At 38.4% G+C, this 22,793-nt stretch overlaps 1 protein-coding gene across 5 annotated transcripts in view; it reads left to right on the forward strand.

The window, feature by feature from the left end:
• The window catches only part of ttll5 (tubulin tyrosine ligase like 5), a 64,990-nt gene that overhangs the window by 39,062 nt on the left and 3,135 nt on the right, over window positions 1-22,793 (forward strand). For 4 of the 5 annotated variants that reach the window (XM_023352425.1, XM_023352422.1, XM_023352424.1 and 1 more), the window contains 4 exons: window positions 205-332; window positions 8,576-8,768; window positions 12,279-12,475; window positions 16,210-16,292. In XM_023352425.1, coding sequence (XP_023208193.1) covers window positions 205-332; window positions 8,576-8,768; window positions 12,279-12,475; window positions 16,210-16,292 — 601 coding nt within the window. Of the gene's footprint in view, window positions 1-204; window positions 333-8,575; window positions 8,769-12,278; window positions 12,489-16,209; window positions 16,293-22,793 lie in introns of those variants that run through there. The other variant, XM_023352426.1, reaches the window with a different exon arrangement.

Consider the following 22,793-nt stretch of genomic DNA (forward strand, 5'->3'; position numbering starts at 1 on the left):
CAGAGACTAGCTGTGCCATGTGCTGTGTATACATTTCACATAGATACCAGAGATAAAGGCAGTCAGCTGAGGGAGGAACTCAACAGCTTAAAACACAGGATTTACTGTTACCAATGGCTTGCACTGAAAAAAAGCTGATCAGACAAAACATCTTTAAGTACAATAAAATTAAGATGAATTATTTCTCTGTATTACTGTGTTCAGCTGACCAACCTGAACCTGGCCAACAAGATGCTGGGTCGAGAGGGTTACACACTGACCCCTAAAGTTGGTGCAGCCCAGAGGCCTATGAGAACTGTTCAATCTGGAAAAGACTATCTAGCCGGTACAAGGTAAGTTTTGCAGAGTATGGAGAAAATTATCAGAGGGAAATCAGGCATGTTATGACTAATAATAGTAATAGTGAGCTAACATATTTTGTTTTATATAGTCTTTTTATCTTCTTCATAACCACTTTCAACATTGGTTATTGTAAAAAAATTGACTATTATGAAATTGTTTCCAAAGTGTTAGAAGCATGATACCTTATACTGTATTTCACTTTGTGTTAGTGATTGCTTAAGCTGTTTCCAGTTGTTCCTCAAGGATCTGTCCCTGGACTGATGTTGTTTATACTTTATATCGTAGGTCTTCAGTTTGTAACTGTAAAATTTTAATTTACCCAGAAGATGCCTAACACAAGACTGAAATCAATCACAAAGAAGCAACTTGATAGATCTAGAAGTCATGATGATGCTGGTCTGAGGATTTCAGAAATGTCTGATATACAAACATCCCTCAGGTTTTTAGTCTAAAAATGAAATCTTCAGTGTTGTTATTGTAGAGGATTTGTGCAGAATAGCTCAAATAGGTTCTTTTTAAAAATGAAATGTTTAAAATGCCATCTTTGAATGCACAATGTGTTGAAACTTTAAAGAGATGGACTACAGACATAAAATAGCTTATTGCTTAGCAAGAACAAGAAACTGATTCAAAATTAGACAATAACAGATTCCATATGTATTAAATGAAGTGTTCGGTGAGTGTTATTGGTATTGCACAAGTTGCTAAAAAAAACCCCCGATGACTCCAAGGTTAATGTTACAGTAGGCGTAAAGAAGTCTTGCTTTCACCTTCATGGTGTCTAGTGTCTTCGCTCTGATGAGAATGTTTATTATTTCTACTGTAAGCTCGGTTTCTTTAATAGCTTATATTTAATTAAAAAGCACTTCAAAGTTATCTACCATGTTATCGAAGTTTTATATTTAACAAACATGCACTCTGCAAACTTAAGAAAACCTTGATGTTGCTTTTGGTCCAGTTTTAGCCTTGTGCTTATTTTGCTGCGTTTTATTTGCTGTCCTCTGAGACATCACACAGATACTTATCCCTTATGAGGTCAGATGCAATCACCACAGAGTTAAACATTATGTCTTTTTCCTGATGGACTTTAAATACAGTGTTTATGTATAGTCCTGAACTATTCTTGCTGTTTAGATTCAGTAGGGAAGCTTTAAATGTTAAAATGTGTTTGAGGAAGCCTCCTTTTACATTCAGGCGTCAGGATGCTGTTTAACTATGAAACGTTATGTTCCACTTTGGCCAAACTGCTGTCCTGAGATTTTTGTGTTTTAAAGCTTTAGTTTCACTTTAGTGTCAAAACTTAAATTATAGCTGGCCACTTGGTCACGGTCAATAGAATCCAAAGGCCTGTTTAATGGTCTTTAACAGAATATTAGATTAAAATTGGTTGGTCTTTGGGAAGGAATTGCCGCTCCAGGCAGTTTGGTGAAACTTGGTGCTGGAAAATTTTGCTCTCTTTATGTAATTGAAGTTGTGTTTTCACTGCCAGGACCTTTTTGGCATCCAGGGTAGCTTATCCTCCACCGTGCTTTTTTTGCTGCAGTAACCAGGGCGAAAACAAATACAGGTAGAAATTTACCCTGAGACCGACACCGGTATGGAGGTCAGACTTTTTGCAATGGCTGTGGGCTAAAGTTGCAACTTATCAGTGGGAGGATGGTAAACATTTCTATTTGGTCAAATTTCCCCTGCATTTTGTTTTTTTCATTTCCCAGTTTATACTCTTTGAGTTTATACTCTTTGAGTCTTTGAGTTTATACTCTGCTATTGAGACAGCAACACTTTTTAAGTGACTTGACAAATTAAGTTAAAGTTTTAAAAGTAAGACGGGCAGTGGTCCGATTGGTATCATTTTGCCTTGCAGCAAGGAAGGCCTAGGTTCTTTTTGTATGGAGTTCTCCTTATGCAAGTGTGGGTTCTCTCTGGATACCCCGGCCTTCTCCTACCGATTTTAAGTCTGAATGGAGGAGCTGCTGCTTGTGTGTGGTTAAATTGGAGGCTTTCATCATAAAATATCTGTGAACAACTACAAACTTCTCAGTAAAACAGATTTTAGTTAATTTTTAGATGTTATCCGCTTTGAAACAGTCAAAATTATGTTTTTAGGTAGACAATTATAATACTGGTCAGATCACCCCCTTTCCTTTCTTCTACTACTTGAAGTCTGGAGCAGCTCAGTTCATTTAAGGTCCATAAGAAATCCATTGTATACATTTCTTTTAAGTTTGAGTGGCAAACCTGGACTTTTAAACTGTAACTGCTGTGAATTTATATAAACGTTGTTTTAGTCTAGCTTAACTGTTTCTAATCACATCCTGGACATTGAGGTGGATGTCCTCAGATCACCATAGGAAGAGAATCTGCTCAGTGTCAGAGGACGTAATAGACATGAAGGATCAGATTTAGGCCCTGTGTAATGGAAACCCACTCATAAAATGGCCTTGGTAGATATAAAGATGTCTATGTTCCAGAGCAAAAAGCTCATAGTTGAAACGCTTCAGAACAACTGGCTGCTGAGTACCCATAAAATATGTCTTACCTCTGTGTCTAGTGAAATTTTTCTTTTCTCACTCCTGTCACGCTACAGTGAGAAAAAAAAAAATCTAACTGTCATGGCATATGGTAATAGATCAGGAATATCATCCTATAGTACACATGATCAGCCTCCACATTTACGTTTTTTGTTGCTGGTAATGTAAATGGCTGTGCCTCAAACAGCTTGGCCCTGATCTCTGACTCTGGTTTTCCAGTCCAGTCCTTAAATGTATCGAGCTCTCAGGGTATTCCTGGAATGTCTGGCCGTTTCCCCTTTACAAATGTTTTTATTTCCACCAACCAAGAGGGGACTTTTTATAGAATTTATTATTTGAAAATGGCTTCATCTAACCTTCATGGGATACTCTAGAAACAGAAATCAGATTTTGAAAGATGCTGTCAGGGATCACATTTTTGTTCTCAGAGTTTTAGAAATATTATTTCCTCAGTCTTTTAGATGTTCTTTTATCAAGCAATTCATGTTTGTGTGGATGTGTGTTTATTGTGCTGAAATATCTAATATCATTAGAAATGCTTTTGATTTCATATACACTGTTTCATAAAAAAATGAATTTTCTCCCCTGTTACACTTGGACCTATGGCTTGTGCCAAACATACTGAAACTGTTAAGCACACTGACTCTTTTTAACAACCACAGGGGTGAGGTATGATGGGTTTCAAAGGCCAGCACGGCTCTTTGAATCGCCGCTGCCAGGATCTAGCAGGTATGCTGCATCAGCATTCTCAGAAGTCATGCCGAAATCCTTTGTGCTGACAATTGGAGGATGTTCAATCATATAGCACGTCCCGTCACAGCCTCTGTTAACCTCACTTCCGGTCTTGGACAGCTTTGTACATTTATGTGAAGTGAAGTGATGTGCTTTAAAAACACAAATGGTAGGCAGACGTTTAGAGACCAAGCCAGCTCCCCACAAAGCGATTTCAGTAAAATGTCAGAGATTGCACAAACCCTTGCAAACATGTTCATATCTGTTGGACCTATTCTTATTTAGCCACATTGCAAAGTGTGTTTCATTTGGATTTTGTGATACACCGACAGAAAATGGTGCACAATTGTGAAGTTGAAGGAAAACGATAAATGATTTGTAAAAATCACGATATGTAAAAAGTTTTACAAATCATGTAAAACATGAAAGTGGTCCATACATTACCATACATCCCCTTTTACTCTGATACGCCTAATTAAAATCCAATGCAACCAACAAGAAAATGCCCATGCTGAATCTGGAGTAGCTACACAGATCCTCGGCTCAAGTGATTAAATCTGTTAACAAGACAACTACTAATCGTGCAGCATACCATCCCCACAGTGGTAAATTATCTGCTTTTTTATGGCAGTTTATCAAGTCAGAGGACTCCAAAGCAGTTTACACTGCAATCAGTCATTCATTCACACACTTGTTGTGGTGAGCTGCATTGTATTCTGGGCAGAATGGGGTTCGCACTGGCAACCCACCGGTTACAGGTCAAAACTTCAGCTTAAGTGGTGCTTGTAATACCAGTCTCCAATGCATAATTCATGTCCATGCAGGCCAGGAGGAAGTTGAGATTGTGCTTTCTGTCCACAGCAGCTGAACTGTTCATAATTTAAGTGCAATTGTTCAATCGTATTGTTTATATGTAGTTACTGCAACCAGAGTCAGTGGTTTTTGTCACTGCGGGGAAAAAGTCATGTATTCATTTGTTTGACATGTGATGGCATAGTGTGAATTCTCTTGTTGAATATTAATTAAATTTAATGAAAATTAAATGCAACTGTTTATGTTATTATTGTCATTTTAAAAACTGATGGGTAAAAATAGATTATAGATTATTTTTTTGACCCTGTCAGTCAAAATGACAGACAACAAAAAAGGTCAGCGCGACCTGTTTGTCTTAACTAAGATGCTGAGCAATTAGTTTTTGGGGCTTTGATTTGCTGGTAACACCAGTGGCTTTGTTTTTATAATTAACTTCAATATCTGACTTCTTTTACAGTCAGCAGTTGCTTCTAGATGTCCTTTAGTTGTTTAGCCAAATAAAACTATTGTGAAATGTTTCTAGTATTTTATTCTTTTTTATTGTTAATGATATAACATTTGTTAGTGTTCCTTTCTGTACAGCTCTATAAAATAAGAACGCCAGAAACTGTACTTTTACAGGGTGTTGTTTAAATTTAATTCAGTGCCTTGTAATGTATTGCAAGGGTGTAACATTTCAAAAGACCTTTTGAACGCCCATTCTCCTGACTAATCAGAAAAACTGCTGTAAAAGTGTCTGAATTCTTTGATGTGAGTCAGTGTACCACAAAAAATGGCCTGATGTCTCTGTTCCTATGAGTTTAAAAAGAGGTTTCATTCTCTCTGATTGGTAACAGATGTTGTACTATGAAGGAGAAGCCTTTAGGTAAGAACAGCTGAAATTCCACTGAGCAGTTTTAGTTCCACCAGATATAAACACCTCTGGAACAAAACTGATAGCAACTATATTTGAAATATTACTCGGTACCTCTGAAAGAGTGCAATCCCTACTTACATAATAATGATTCCCTAATCATTTCATTCAGGTGTGTTGCACTAGAAATATACCTAAATGTTTCAGGACACCACATACAGGGCAAATCACATCCATGTTTTAGAACGGTCTAGTCCACAGGTGTCAAACTCCAGTCCTCAAGGGCCGCTGTCCTTCAGTTTTTAGATGTGCCACAGGTACAAAACACTGGAATGAAATGGCTTAATTACCTCCTCCTTGTGTAGATCAGTTCTCCAGAGCCTTGCTAATGACCTAATTATTCTATTCAGGTATGGTGCAGCAGAGGCAGATCTAAAAGTTGCAGGACACCGACCCTTGAGGACTGGAGTTTGACACCCCTGGTCTAGTCAAAGCATAGACATAAATCTTATTGAGAATGTGTGGCAAAACTTGAAAACCGATGTTCAGAGATCATCTCCATACATTCTGACTGAGCAAACTGGTAGAGGCATTTCTTTAAAAACAAAATGTGTAAGGAAGTCTGGCTATGGAGTTATTTTTCCATACTTTTCCACCATGTTTACCAAGCTTGTATGTCTCTGCCTTTTATAGTATGGCATAGAGCCTTCAGCCGTCTCTGATGATCTACATCATTATATGTAGATCATCAGATCTACTTCAGACTACTAGTAGGCTCCAATCCTATATTTCTCAGGCTTTTTCCAGCTTCAATATAAGCATTCCTTGCATCACTGGACCGAACAAAACCATAAATACGGGTCATTTTTCGCATTTTAAGGATGTTTCTTCTCTGTGTCATGTTGTTGCAGGAAAGCTCTATAAACAAACACTGATTAATGGCTGGAAATACCCTCACAGTCTTGAGGCGTCTGATGTTTACACTGACCAGGCAGGGCTTTGAGATAGTCTGGCATGATGTCATCTCAAACGGTCCATTTTCCCACATTCACTCCGAGTTAGATTGATGCTGCACATGTGCTCCTGTACTGCTCTGTTGTTCAACAGTAAGTTATATCAGCAAATTAGAAGACGGCAAGCACAGCAGGCAGTAAACTGACACTCCTGAGCAGTCTCTCTAAATTGGTGGTTAGTCCTAAAAAGATTGAGCTCTGCAGATATGGTGTGATGAGAATATCAGATGGAAATCTGTTTTTCTCTTTCAATTGTTTTATTTTCTTTATTTTATTGGTTGCTGTACTGAGCAAAATTTCTTCCTCCTGTTGTTAAGATTCCAGTTATCTGTAGAAGTTTCTGTGGTGTTGACAAGACCTCAACATTTGGTTCTCTGATGAAAGTGAACTCGAGAAAAGCTTATGCTCTTACTGTGATAGGGCAGTATGGATGCAATGTATGCTAATAAAACAGCAGGGCTAACGGACATGGTGGTCCAGTGTGCAAACAGCAGTCAAGTTAGAGGAAATACCTGCTGTAAACAAGGAACAAGTTCTTCTTTTGTCCCCGAAAAGTTTTAGAATCACTGGCCTCATAGGGTTCACAGACGAGCCTTTGTTTCCAGAAGCTTGAAAAAGAAAGAAAAAAAAAAAAACTTCACTGGCTCCTAGTCACACCAGTTGTTTTTGCGATATATGAGCTATTATGTGAACTGAGAAATGCATGGGCGGATAGCATGTTCACATGGGTTTAAGATCCCTTGTGTCTTTGTTTGGCCGGTCAGGACAAGGAATATTTTTTCACTTGAGCGACACAAGATTATTATCCCACAGTTTGCATTGTTGTTCAAGATTAACTGAATTCTAATTTTAGTGTTTAGTTGAAGTCTAAAAATATTGCAGCTATTGTGATTTTAGGTCTGCTGTGTTTTCTTTAACTATGGACCAACGGACAAATGTTATTGCATGCATGGGAAGAATTTCCAAGAACATTTTGTTGTTAAGACCCCCGAGGCTCCCATTTCTTTAACTGTACATGTATCCCGTTTTTTTCCCTTCTTCTCCCACTCTGTATTATATTCTTCCTTGCAGCTCCCAATAGATCCCTTTATGGCATTATTTTTGGCTGATGTTATATATATACAGCAGCAAACCAGACTCCACATAGACTCAATTTAAGCATGTCTAAGGGGCAGGCTGGTCACTTCATTGTTTTACCAGGAGGAAAATGAAGAAAAAAGGTTGAAGTAGGCTTAGTTCTAATGGCAGATAATCCAGTTACAAGCGCATGCAGCTCGTCAAAAAGTTTTCTTTCCAGGTTGTGGCTTTGGGATGTAAATGGGACGTGAAGCCAGAGGAGCATTGAGGCTAAGAACAAAGATTTTTAGCTCGACCCTTGCTTGCCACAGCCTTGTCCTCCGCTTTGACCATGATCTGCTCACTTTGATTTGGGGCTTCTGTGGGCCTTGCAGCTACTGGTTAGGATCTTAAAAGCTGGCTTGTCAAAGAAAATTAGTTTACAGATTCATCTAAAAAGAAATTTATATTGTGAAAAAGTTAAATATTTTTTGTCAATCATCTCAGAAAGTGAAACATAAAGGGAAATATATAGACATTATTTAATTTTGATGATTCTGGCCTAGAGATAATAAAAATATAAAATTTAGGGTGTCAGAAAATGAAATATTACGTAAGATAACAAAAGATATTTTAAACCGAAATGTAAAGCTACTGCAAGTCTGTTTAGCCAATACTTGATTTTGCTTGACAATCCTTTCAAGACTGTGGTTATCCCTGTTGTTGGTGCACCTTTCTGCCTTTCACTCAACTTTTTATAAACATGCCTGGATAAAGCACTCGTTCTTCAGCAATAAGCTTTGGGCATACCTTCCTTGTGAGGAGTGTCAACAGTCAACAGTCAAGTCAGCAGTTTTCCCCATAATTTTACAATATTTCTCTTTTCCACAATTATAGACAGTGGATTTTGGGTTTTTAGTAAGCCATAATCATCATAACTGCAGGATATATAGGCTTGAAATATTTCATTCTATGTAATATATGAGTTTAATTTTCTGAAGTTAGTGACAAAAAATACAGACCTTCATTACCTGCTGTTACATCTCTTGTTTGTAGGAAAATTTGCAAAAAATGCAGTTACAATCTTACTCCAGGGCCACCAAAGGACATACTCGTACTCATTTGATTGAACTCAGATTTAACTCATATAGCATCATTGGTTTGAATATTGCAAACAGAGTGTGATTTCTTGGTTTCAAATTGTTTTTCTCACTTCTGCTTGTCATTGCTCACAGGCCACCGAAGAGCAAGGAGGGTATATGGGACCCACAGATGCAGGCTGCCCCCAATGTGGTGATGGGCTTGAACTCCACACAGAGCAGTCAGTCAACCAAAGGAAGCTACCAGCTGCAGTTTGCTATCCAGCAGCTGCAACAACAGAGATTAAAGACCCATCAGCTTTTAGACAGAGACCATCCCAGACATCAGGTACATATGCAGGAGAAAAACAGATGGACTTTAACGATAATTATGTGGAAAATATTGCTTTGCTTAACAGCACCATTTTATAAAATTATCTTTTTACTATTAAACTCTTAAATATTTTACTAGTCGCACATTCTGCTAATCCTTTTCCAAACTACGTTACGAAATGGTGTTTGGTGGCAACATAGTCTTCAACAGGAGCTCATTCCGAGAAAGCCAAGCATTACTCCTTAACCAAAGTTTATTTTGCTTGGCTGAGCTTCTTCGTTGAGTTTTGATGGGAAGGCGAATAATGCTGTCGAGAAGAGCAAACACAGTGCTCCCACATGTATTTACACCCCTACACTTTGTGTTTTTATTTCATATTACACCACAAACTGTAATGCATTTTTTGGGGTGATTTTGTTGTGATAGATTGTTATAAATTTGTGCAAAAGTCTGACGTATAAGAACGTCTCTACATAAAATCTGAAAAGTGCGGTATGCATTAGTTTTCAATCCGTGATATCCAAAAATTTAATTTCACACAACCAGTTACCTTCTAAACTAACTATTAAATAGAGTCCACCTTTGTGTAATTTAACCTCAGTATTATTATCTGCTCTGTGAAGACTTGAGAGGTTTGTACGACTTGAGGCAAAGTTTCACCTTCCAGAAGGACAACAACCCACAACATACAACCTATGATAGAGTGGTTTAGATCAAAGTATATTTATGTGGTACAATGACCAAGTCAAATTGTAGACTGAAGGAGAAAATAGCTTGTCACAGAAGCGCTAGTCTGACGGAGATTGACTTTGGACCTTTAATTACAGTTAAAGGTGGTTCTACTAAGTATCAACTTGGGAGAGCTGGTCAAAGCCTTTCAGTTAAAAAGTCATGTTTTTTTTCTTTGTCTAAATCACAAACGCACAAGTTTGTGTGAAGTTGCTACATAAAATCGTAATTAATTGAAGTTTGCTTTCATAATTTGTCAAACTATAAAAAATTTAAATGGTATGAAAGTTTTGTAAGGCACTGTATGGAATCTCCAGTTTTACCAGCCCAGTTTATGTCAAATTTGAGCTCCATTTAGTTTTTTGGCCTTGCAGCATGGATATAATTTTGGTGCATGATTGTCACCAATTGTAATTTAGCAACAAGAAACACTTGAAGTTATATCTGACCAGCCATGAAGGCCGTAATTTGAAAGTGTTCACGTGGCTGATTCAAAACGCAGGAGGGTTGCAGGAGTGTGCTTATGGTAATTCATTCTACCTTTATTTTACTTTGTAGAGCCACCTTTTGCCTCAGTTTCAGATGTAATTTGCTTTTGAGGTATCAGATTAAAGAGGTTCATATATTAGATATCCACATTACACTTTTTCAGCATTACATATTTGAACAAAATCAGAAGCCATGTTAACTGCTTCCACTAAGGAGAGTTGTACTTCTTAGTGTTGGTCTGTCAATTAAAATCAGTACTGAAATCATCACAAAGTAACTCAAAGGGTATGAATTATTTTGCAATTTATATGATTAAAACAAACCAGCAGCCAGAGCAGATTTGAAAGACCTGGAGAAATATTAATCAAAATCACTTTAAGAGATTCCAAGAATCTTTGGTAGTGATCGAATGGTGAGTCATCCAGAAGTTTGTAAGCTTCCTGCGTTCATTCCTTACTTCCATTAATGATTTATTTTGGTATTTTTATTCAAACGTACTTTGTTTCGATAGTCTCATGTTTTTTTCTGAGCAGACTTTAAATAATTGATTATTCTGGATCAACTGAAGATGCAGAAACAGGCTTTCTATTGATTGTGAATGCTCATGTGTATTCATGGGTGCTGGTTGGAGAGACAGAAAGAGACGGGGATCTGTTCCGGCACTCCAGTCCACGTTCCAGTTACTGGGTGCAGACTGTTCGGCTCCTCCACTGGGTTGGCTCTGGGCCACCTGGCAGCCAAAGAAAGGTGCCCTTCCTGGCCCTGCTCAAACTGAATTGTGGCCATAGGCCTTGCAACCTGGAAACCCAGCTTCTCATTTATCAACACAGGAATTGCATCAGATATTTTATGTCACCTCATTGGCCCTTTGAACGGCTACTCTGAGAAACTGGAAAACCATTAGCATGTTAGATAGCCGTATAAAGTAGCAGAGAAAATAGCATGGGCATGAGATATGGAAAGAATGTATGCAAGCATTCCCTACTGCTGCTTGGACAGAGTAAAATGTGCTTCTAAAGTATTATGTCAAAAAGACAACAGCATATTCCTCCTTCCCAAGCCTTTGAAGAGCCTTTCCATAAACAAATAAATGATGTGGGGAATTTGCTTTTCATTGCAGCCAACTTCAAAAAATGTTAAGCTTGTTTTGATACTGGAAGGTATTTCATTAATATCTGCACTTTTCCATGCCAAGCACTTTGATGCTTGATACTTCACCTTAATAAACAGAGGCCAGAGTATTTTCCATGACTAACCCATTCTAAATCTGATTACACTTCCGCTGGCCACTTTTGGAGTGGCTTGATTTATTTTGTCCTTAAGAGTACACTACTCCCATGGATGCATGCTCTACCTCTCATCTAAGTTTTGTGGAGTTCCCTCTGGAGACGAACGCTCATTATTAATCCTTCTTCTTCCATGATATTAGTGAACAGACTCTTTTTAGGAACAACAGAAATTAATGACTAATGAAATTATTTCTACTTATTTTCAACCTCTTTTGTGTTCAACTGATCTCTTTTGTTCAACCTATTACCAGAAAATGGAAAGTGTATAGCTCAACTGCAAACCTACTGAGATGTAGCTGTTCACCAAAAAATGATATGCAAGGTGGCTGGAGAGTTTCAGAGATCCATATCTGTCAGACAGAACAATATTTTAGTCAATTACTCAACAAATTTGGCATTTATGGAAGACTGGCACAAAGAAAGTCATTTTTGAAAGAAAGCAAAAGATGTTCTCTCTGCAATTTGCCAAGAAGGGGTTCTAGTCAGATGAGATGAAAAATAAATTTCATTATTTCACTTTGGTGTGTTGAAGCAGAGAGACATCTCTGCTTGGCCTTTATGCAACATGCACAAATGTGAGGTGGATGGTTAACAATATTTCCGATCTTGCCATTTATGCTGAAATATTACTTGGGTGTAAATGTGGGGGTTTAACATAATTTGCACTCGGGTGGCAACTAACAGTTATTTTAGTAATTGAGTATTCTATTGATTATTCTGACGATTAATGGAATAAAACAGTGGAACATTCTGACTTTTTCTCTTACCATGTGCAGTGAAGCTGGTCAAAGCCGATGGAAAGATGCAGTACAGTGACTCTAAACATAAAGCTAAACAAGTAATGAACAGATCAAATCACACCAGTTTTTTAGAATGGTCTGGTCTGAATTATAAAATAAATATATTTCTGGTTCTAATGCAACAAAATGTGAAAATCTTTTAAAGGGAATTACTTTTTTATTAAAATGTTGCTTTTGTGCCATTTACTTGAATTGATATTGCTTGTTTCTCCTCCCAGACCCAGATTCATGACCAGACAAGCAGTCCACACCCGCAGGTATCCACAAAACCGTTCAGCTGCTCACCATCCAGCTTACATGCTCAGTCCAGCCCCAACCACAGCCAGACCAGTATTCGCCCGGCTTATACTCCAAAGCCACCCAGCAGTACGCTAGAAGGACAGGGCAGGAAAACAGCAACAAAACGCCTAATAAAGTAAGTCTTGCAGGTGAATTGCTGTATTTCTACTTAATGGTGAATGAAACAATTTTCTTGTGGACTTTCCGAAACATTTAGAGCACTGGGGTGGGAGTTTTGGTCCCAGCTCATGGAAGGAGACAGGGTTCATGGGATCCTTGAGTTCAAGCGGTCACGGCTAACACTAATGAGAGTCAGAATATGAATGTAGTGTACTTCTCGCAGCCTTTTGGCCGTGGGCTGTATCTTTCTGTTCAGTAAACAACCTCATCACAGGCCTGATTTCTGCCTGAACTGTAAACAGAATCTGGTTCAGTGGAAGGGCCCGGGCTCTGGGCTCCATTTAAATCCTGTTTTGTTTGGAGATAAGGTGAAGAGTACAGAAGGAAAAATAGAAAGAAAAGGGGTGAAACTGGGCTCAACTGCCAGCTATTTCCCTTGCTAATTTTATGACTGTGTTACTGAAACATCCATCCAAATTACACAACAGCAGCAAGCCTTTGTGATCAGGGCTGATTGTTTGTTTAAAGCATGCTGGCAGAGGGCTTTTCAGTTTTGTTTAATGTAGAAGAGGAATGGCACGACAGGGGAGTTTAACTATCGACAACAAATCTATCTGGCAGTTCATTATTTAGTTATTTTGACTCATTCACTCCAGCCAGGACTGAGTTAAACATTTACTCTATTTGTTATATTCAGCATGTTGCCACATTGGACCAACTTTACCTGGCGTAGAAGGAGTTAGTGAGGCAGAGAATGGCTGATATAGAGTGGTGAGTTGTATTTGCTTGTGTGTGTGTGTCTTCCTGGCAGTTGCTGTGTTTACCTTCTGCATGTGGAATTCCAGAGCCCCCCTCACACTCTCCTCTGTCCTGCATTTTTGTGGTCGACCAGTGTGACAGGGGAGAGTGTGGGAAAAACGGAAGCTTCACGAGCAAAAAATGCGCTGATGGAAACAATGAAAAGAGAGAATAAAGAGATGAGAAAATAAAGAATGACAGAGAAAAGTAAACTCTATCCAGAAGAAAGAAGATGATTGTCTCCAGAAAATGGAAGGATAATAAGTTGCTTCCCCATTTTTCCAGGGCTCTTTTTTGGAGCAACTCTATACCTTTGTTATTGAGGCACATCTGAAACGTATCCCAGTGCCGAGCTAATCCCCTCCAACTTATAATAGAATCACTGTGCTGTATGTATTGAGAGAGTTCAAGGTTGCCCGGCTCTCCAAACTCCATTCTATATCAAATTGTAAAATTATTGTTTGATACGCATATTCCATCCTTTGTTCCCCAGGATTTTCCATGAATAGTGCACTGCTGATGTTTGTTAGCGCTCTTTGAAGGTCTAACACATTAAATCGTTCCAAGTACTGCCCACTCCACTTCTGGAGTGGGCACTTCTGGAGTGGGCAGTACTTGGAAGGGCTGACTTCTTTACCCATTCATTTTCAGGTTTAGCTTATAGTTAGTTACTTAACCTGAAACAATTTTTCACATTACAAATACTAATTTAGTTTTGATGTGATAGAACAACACACATTATTGCATTATTGTCAAATGGAAAGAAAAGGGTATGTGCTTTAACTCTAATATCCCTGAATAAAAACTAAACTAACATTGTACATCACCTTGTACACTTCATCTCTAGTTGATGCGCAGATGGATGGAGCTAAATGCCTGACAACCCTGGAAGAAAATTTATTTAGAAGCTGCAGAGTTGAGACTTTCTTCAGGTCAAAACTGTAAATATACAACCAGAGCTCCAATGGAATCCCTTTATACACACACACACACACACAAATCAAAGCATATTTATGTATCAAAATGACCCAGTTAAATTCTGGAACCTAAATCCCATCGAGAATTGGCTGCACGAAAATTGATATTCACCTAATCTGACTAAGCCAGATCTATTTTAGTGTCTTTATGTGCAAAGGTGGTTGAAACAAAGCCAAAAGATTTATGTCTGTACTTGCCACAAAAACTGGATCATCAAAATAATGTCAGGTGGACTGAAAGCAGAGGCTTGACACATTCCTCTGATATTTAAAAATAGAATAGCTAAAATAATACATCCCTTTCTTGCAACTTGACAATTTTCCACTGATTTTATCCCCTAAAATTCTAATAAAACACTTTGAAGTCTGTGATTGTACTATGATCAATAGTGAAAAAGTTAAAAGCCTGTGAATACATTTGCATACTCTCAGCCTTCAGCATTGGCGTTAAAGCTCTGCTGCCACAGAGCATGCTCAGTTGAAGCAAATGCGCAGCTTGTTGGTATCATACTTAGCAGGGCCCTCTCTTTGCTCTATCATCATAGCCCAGATGCCAACTTGAGGGGCTGCAAAGGCTCAAAGTGGTATGACTTCAGTGAAGGCTTTGAAAGCAGCAATTTGTAATGCAAATAAATGAGCCTGTTTGGTATTTTGTTTGCAAGGTTTGGTTAGTCACAGCTGTAACTACGGAAACCCGTGCTGTCGTGTGGCATTACTAATAGGGTGACAATTACACCAGCGCCATTAATGTCAGCGTTGCTGTTGCTCTCACTCCCTATTAATCAGCCACAACAGTAGTTATTTTCATAGAATACTCCATACAGACAGAAGCCGCCAAGCGTGTGTTTATGGTTAAACTTTATCCGCTGTTGGTCAGGGTGGAATCGCATTAGGCACACGCTACTGGAGCAAGCACAGGAACTGCAGATCTGAGTGAATTGTTAGACTTTCCCAAACATTGTGCTTAAAGAGCCGTCTGCACAACTGCAGGTCCAGAATCAGCTCTCACCTGCAGCGTTTCTGGCTGCTGTTTGACTCTTAAAGTGACAGAGTGAGAGACTGTTGACAAAGAAAGTGATGTGAAAGGACCCAAAGGTCAAGCTTCCCCCCCACTCGCCCTCTCAATGTGAAAGGGGCTGCTTCCTGTCGAGGTATGCCACACTTAAAGTGGGCCAGTTCTATTTGTGGTTGTGTAATGGTATGAAAGAACAACTGTGCAGCCCCTTACAAGGAGGCAGTGTGTACCCTCATTACCTTATTAATGCTCCTTTGGCATGCTGCTGTTATGGGGCGAGAGGTTAATGCCAGCTAAGCTTTATTTATTGTTCCCCCTAAAAATGCTCAACAGAATTAATGCATAAGGTTACAGACGTGTCTGTTCATGCTTTATGCTTCAGTAGCTCTTTTAATAGCGTGCTTCTGGAAAACACTGCACTCACTGTGCAATTATGTGAAAAGAGGTATTTAATTTCTTTTCTACAATCTTTAGACTTGTTTATGAAGCCCTGTGAGGTAAATACACCACTCTATTTGCTAATTACTCTGCATGTTCTTTATGTTTGTAACCTTTTCTTGCAGCTTGACTCAGTTAGTAATCACCGGCCTATGCTAGCCAGTGTGATAGTCACATCACCCTGGACAAGGAGTAGGAATTTCTCTCCTTCTTGTCACAATAGCTCTCAAGAGGCACTCAGTAAACACTTAGCCCCACCAGGCTCCACAGACTGCACACAAAGTGCAACTATTTGAATCCGAGTCCGCTATACTCATGTCATAGGGCTTGCATGGTGGCTAAAACAATCACACGCAGGGAGAAACTGTTTCTCTTCGTGTTTGGTTTTGATGTTTAGTTCCACAGAGGCCTTGGAGGTCTGCAGAAACAAACAGTCCTTGGGATATTTTTTCCCAACATTACTTTCTTAAAAAATAATCATTTTCAGTCGTCGTTCATTCTTAAGCTGTTTCTGATTAACAGGCAGATGTCCTCAGAGAGTTCAGCCAGTGGTTCCATGTCAAGCAACCAGCAGGTGGTCTACGAGGCCATTTGCAATAAAACAGGTGGGTTTGATGTTGCAACTCTACATGTACATATACTTCATGCTGTACCACAGTCCTCAGGCTGGGGGGAGTTATGCCTCTATGCCAGTGTTAGTGATTACAGGCATGCATAGTGGACATTCCCCATTGAGGACTGATAAACACCACTGGATATTTTTTATCAAGCTCCTTCTTTTTCAGTTGCTCACTGTTGAAATTTATAGCATTGTTGGAGTTTGAAATAACAGTCAAACTTCAATTCCAACTAGTTATTACACTGAGATTTTATTAGTACCTGTAGTAAAACCCCTTTCCAGGATTCTATTGAAGAATTATGTTGGAGACTTTGATGCATCTAACAAGCTCATCTCTATTGCCTAGTGAAAAAGTGAGAACTGTGCAGGATATGTAAACCCATTGGCATTGTTTAAGGAAGCACCTGTGGCTGAAATCATGTGATCGGTGTTGCCTTGGCACACTTATGTGTCTCAGTGCTGACAGTTTTCTCCATCAGTCACATCCTTTGCTGCAGTGTTCCCACTTTTGTAGTTGTTCTTCCCTAAGATCGCAGGAACCTGCATGACTAATCAGAACATGGCTTGTTTTAAGCCAGTTTGGTAACGTGTAGATGTTACCCATTTCAAATTACAATGATCTTCATTGTAAATAACCACAGGTCTTTAGACATCCATTTGTAATCTTGCATTGGAAAAGATAATCGAAATTTAGTTTTATCAATAAAGTATACTAATTTTGGTTAGAAAATCTCTCCAGTGCATTTTCTGCCAATCCAAGCACCAAGATTGTGTTGATAGAAAGTTTTCTGGAGCTCAGTACTGCTTTTGACTCAGCTGAGATGTATATCCCATTTGATAGACTAGATGAGTGAGTTTGTCTAGAACTGTATTAATTGATCCTCTCCATCTCAGATTATGGAGCATACAACATCTCTCTCTGTTTGCTGATGACACACAGCTTTATACTTCTGTGTCACCACGTCCCCACAGGCGCTTGCAGTCTCTAAGTTTTTCCACAGTATTCGTGTTATAACTCAACTGAGCTTAATGAGGCCAAACACCAGAGACCATCTAATAAACTTAGGTGTCATTATTCACTCAGCTAAATTTTAATAGGCACCTAAGGTCTATTACCAAAGAAGCTCATTAACATCTTAAGCCATTTATCACAATGTAGACTTTCCTGTCAAAAGTATAGAAATGCCTGACATGGAGAAACTGTCATGTGTTTTAAATCAGAACTGAATTTTCTTAATTATTTTTTTTTACTTGTCTTGACCATTTATTTTTCCCCGTTTGTCTCTTTATTTTCCTGCACTTTAAATAACCTTGTGTGTAATCAGAAGTAAACTCATCTTGCCTAGACATTTATGCAAGTAACCATTCAATTTGGGTGTGATCAAATGTTCAGTTTGTAGGCTAGTATTTGCAAAAAAAGTGCTACCAACTTTAGTTAAGATATTAACTACTCATAACCTCTTAACATAATCCCACTTAACAAATATAAATTACCCCTTTAGAAAAGCTGAAATGATTTGATGCATTATGAAATGTCTCCGAATTACAGCTACTGGTCACAATTACCCAAATGGTTATGAGTAATAGTGGTAAATACACCCCTGTTGTTAATTTTTTGGAAAAACACTTCAACTCCAAGAGAATTTAGATGTGGATAAAACCAAATTCCCCGTAGAGTAAATTTCAGTTTGGTTCTACATGGTGTGTGCGTCACTGACTTAATGCCTGATTATAGCTGAAAGATAAGAGAGCATAGTAAAGACTTTTTTTATTTGCACTTAATGAGATCCAGTAATGCCAAATGTTCACACCATTCCCAGTTACTGTGCAAACAGCAAGAGCTGCACTACAGAAATAATCCTCTTTAAAGGTCATATTCTGCTCATTCACATTCATTTACACAACTTTGTGCTTCATTGCAGTGATGTTGATGTCAGGCAGTTTGCTCACATCTGTTTGTTTGATTATACTTTTCCCAATAATCTGCTGTACATTAGTATCAGCAGATCCTTTACATGTCATCCTGTCTGTGAAGACGGCGCTGAGATCACCATGATGGAAATATACAGTACCTGTGCCAAGCTCGTACTCCACACAAACACCTTCAAAGAAAACTTCTTTCGAAATATTCCCCTTTGTCCTTCTTCTCTCTGCCCATGAGCTCAGAATACTGGCTGAACCCAACTAACATCTTATAAACTCATCAATTACTGTAACTGGATCCTTTAGGAGCAGCTTCAAAATTTCTTAAATGCACTTTTTCCATCATTTAGGATGCACAGGATAAGGAATGTTTCTCTGGTCTATTTTTAAAAATAACTTAAGCCTTTTTAGCTTACATACCGTGCTACTAAGAAGGTTACAGTGGATATAAATTTCATATTAATTACGTCGTTTGTTTACTTATTTTTTCGTATAGTGTCAAAATTATACATATAAGCCTAAATATATTTGAACCCCCACTGATATTTGGTTAAGTGCCTGTGAGTGTGTTCCAGACAAACCTCACACTTTTGTAGCTATCAACTGTCTTCTAAAATAAAACCCACTGGCTGTTTGAACAATGGTATTATCAAATTAATAATAGTAGCATTATTAATTTGGTTAGTTTAGTAGAATTGTCTTTGCTTTTCAGCATATTTCTCAAATTTTTAAAACATGCAAGCCATACCAAGCTTTCCTGGAGGCGTGAACTGTGTTGAAGTTTTAAATATTACCCAATTGCCAACGATTGGCCATACTATATGTAATGCACCAATTTGACAAAGCTGATTAGAAACTACAAGCACTGTAAACAAAGCAACCCCATGGGGAGAAGGGCCATGACATCTTTGCCATCAATAAAATGTCTTGTATATTCTTCGTGCTCCAAGAAGAATATACAGTAAGTGTGGCCAAAAATTCACCACACTTCCAAAAATTGTTCAATATTTGGAAGAGTGGCCAACATGGATTGAAAGGCTTTGTTCACGTCCTCTGCTGCCTTTACTAAACTACAACCCTATTCAGGCAGACTACAAATCTAAAACAATGTAGACAGTCAATTTTTCTCAACTCCTCCTGTTGGCTCATTGACCCAGTTGAAATTCAACTGGAAAAATCAAGCTAATTGGGAGAAATCCCAGATGAAGCGAGCAAAGAAAGGAGATGAGAGTCAAGTGGAATTGCATAGGAAGGCAGTGGCCAGGCTAGTTGTATGTCTGCCTGTCTAATCCATTCTAAAACATTTCTGAATGTGCTTTTATGATCAGAAACTGTTAAAACAGCTATTTGTATTGAAATAACACAAACTGTTACCCTTCGATAAAAGCAGATTCATTAGGATGTTCAACAATAACTCAATGAAGCAATCAAGGCGCAAGTCAGTGATACAGAAGCTGCTTCTGTATCACTGTGTATAGTGAAATGAGTCTGACATCATCTTAAAAAAAGAAGCACTTGCTCCAAAACTGACTAAAATTCACATCTCTCTACACATAAACAAACCAATTACCTTGTGGGGAAATGTTTTATGGTCAAATGAAATATTTTTTTACCTTTCTGGTCATAATCTCATCATGAATGTTAAGGAGGGGTCAAGGCGAGGTTTTCAAACCTAAGAAAACTGAATCCAGTCTGAAGCATGGTGGTGGTAGTGTCAGTCTCTGAGTCTGTTTTGGTGCCAGTAATATTGATGCATTGCACAAAATGGCTGGAAATGATTCTACTTCACCTCAAATTAACAGTTTGATGGTTTAACTTGGGATAGAGTTTGGCCTCCAACTTTACAATTATCCAATCCCATCAGAACTGGTTTTTGGCATGAATCACTCTGGATACCATTAAGCTTCTAGACCTCAACTCCATTCAAGCTTGTGGACTTTTCCTAAAGGTTGGGTCTCTGCCAGCAAACCAAGCAATCTGAATGAGTTCTACTAAATCTGTCAAGACGAGTGGTCAAATATCCAGCTTGAGTTATGCCAGAAGCTTGTTGATGACTACAAAAAGCATGTGGTTTTTCTGTAAGTTTCAAGGGACATCTGTCTAAATATTCGCAAGGGTGTATGTGTATATTCACACTTGCTTGTAACTGAAGAAAAGAATGATTAAAAAAATCCCTAATCAGCGTATGTAAAGTCTTTATTAGTGCTGCATGCTGTATTTTCTTGAATAAGAGGGATTCGGTGTGGCGATTTAAAGGGAAGGAGACTGCTGTCGGAATGGCTGCAGCCTTTGTGGAGCACAGAAGTGCATCAGGTCTTTCTGCCTTTGTAGCAAGATGACTGAGCTCCCCTGATTGACTCTGACAGGCAGTTAGAGCGAGTCCAAATGGAGAACATTCTCTATGATCAGCTGTCACCCATCGTTAATCACACTCCCGCTTTATCTCTCTCCTGCGCGCTCTTTTAATCTCTGCCTCGGCGCTCGTACAGCTCTCCCTCTTTCCCCTGAAAACTTCTCCGGCTCACTCACGTCAGCCTCCCCTCCTCTACTTCTTCCCCTCCTCTCCTGTGTTGATTTTAGACATGACACGAGGGCACGGTTCTGATGAGGACTCACCAAAGCTTACAAAACGACACTATATCCACCACATGTGTTTTACAATGCTTCCCTTGAGGTTTCCTTGAAGTTCTCTGCTCTCTACAGTTGGTAACTGTGTGGAGATTTATTGCTCAAGCCTGAGAAGGAAATGAATGCAGCATTTGTGCCACTTTAATGGGGGTCTGATCGTGTTAGAACAAATAGCCTAAGCCTCTTTCTATCAAAGTAGGCCTGTGTGGAGCGTTGGGAAAGCAGGGTAATTACTGACCAACATCCCCTTTCCAGATGTATTATGCAATTTACTGCCTGAATCACTCTTTTCAAACAACATACATGAAACAGTACCTTGCAAAAGTATTGACTTTTGCTGTTTTGTTGGGGTTTTTATGTGATAGACCAACACAAAGAAAGATAAACTGTGAAATTGGAGGAAAAAATATTATTTAAAAAATATTTTAAGCATAAATAGTGTGAAATGCATTTGTATTTGTAATTTAGAGCCTGAAAAGTTTGCCAATTCTTTGTAAAATTGCTCAAACTCAGTCAGATTCGATTAAGACCATCTGTGAGCATCGACTCTCAAATCTTGCCATATGTTTAATAGATTCATATATGCACATGCACAGAATTGTTGGTACTTTTCTGTTAATGACCAGAAACCCCCACAATGGTCTCCTAAAAAACTTGAAACTCACCAAAACTTTATTGAAAGTGAACCAATGAAAATCAGGCATTCCCTTTGAAATGTGGTTCAACAGAATCATTAAAAAAATATAAACTAATGAAATAGACTTGGACAAAAATGATAGAATCTTTAGAAAGTTATTTGTCCACAGGGACATTTTAAAACTTAAGTGTGTTCTCCAATTAGTCAGTAAGCTTCTGTAATTCTCTGATCTCAGCTGAATTAAATATGTTTGGCCAACATTTAAAAGCCTCATCAGGTCCAGAAAACAACCCAGTTCCTTCATTCATGTTCGTGGGGATGTATTTAGTTTGAGCTGTAAAAGGTGACGGGCAGTCACGGTGCTCTTTGGTAACATCGTGTGTAGCACACTGAACAGGAACCACGGGAAGTGACGAGGAGAATTGTCCCAGGAGATCAGGAAGGAAATTATAGAGAAGTATTTTAAAGGTGAAAGTTATAAGACCCTCTGCTAGCAGTTTGATGCTTCTGTGACAACAGTTGCACATATTTTTCAGAAGTTGAACATCAGTGGGACTGTAGCCACTGCAACCTCCGTGGCTGTTATTGCATATGGAAAATTGATTACAAATTTTAGAGAAGGATAAGTACAAATGGTTCCAATCATTTTTGCTCTGGGTGGTTTTATTAGTTTTTTTTTTTTTTAAATAATTCTGTTGAACTACATTTCAAAAGCAATGTCTGAGTTTCATTGTTTAATTTAGTAAATTCAGTAATAATTCAGTAAATTTTTTATTTATTGTTACCTTTGTCAGTTTCAAGTTATTCTGGTTTTTCGGTCATTAACATGGGGGTTCCAACCATTTTGTTTGTGTATATCTTCCCATCATCATGATGCTGTCACCACCATGTTTCATCTTGGGGATGCTGTGTTTAATGTGGTTTGAAATGTTAGTTTGAAAAATAGGTACATGTAATTGCATCGGCCTCAAGAACTTTTAGTTTGGATGTACTTGTTCCACATAACTGCCGTGTTCCTGCATGCCATTTGATAAACTTTAACTAGGACTTTCTTTAGCTTTCTTCAAGTGCCTTTTCAATAAAACCCAGTTTTCAAAAGTGCACTACCATTATTTGTCCTCTCGGCAAAATTTACCTGCTGGGATCTGAATTTATATACCACAAGGTTTTTTTGTTTAAAAATTCTAAAAATAAGTATCAATTTAATTCTGTGTTACAATTGTTCACTATTTTGTGTTGATGTACTAGGTATTCCCAGTGAAATAAACAGATGTTTCTAGTGTGGTGAAATATGAACAA

This window comes from Xiphophorus maculatus, chromosome 19 (assembly GCF_002775205.1).
Source record: "Xiphophorus maculatus strain JP 163 A chromosome 19, X_maculatus-5.0-male, whole genome shotgun sequence".
Classification (NCBI taxonomy): Eukaryota; Metazoa; Chordata; class Actinopteri; order Cyprinodontiformes; family Poeciliidae; genus Xiphophorus; species Xiphophorus maculatus.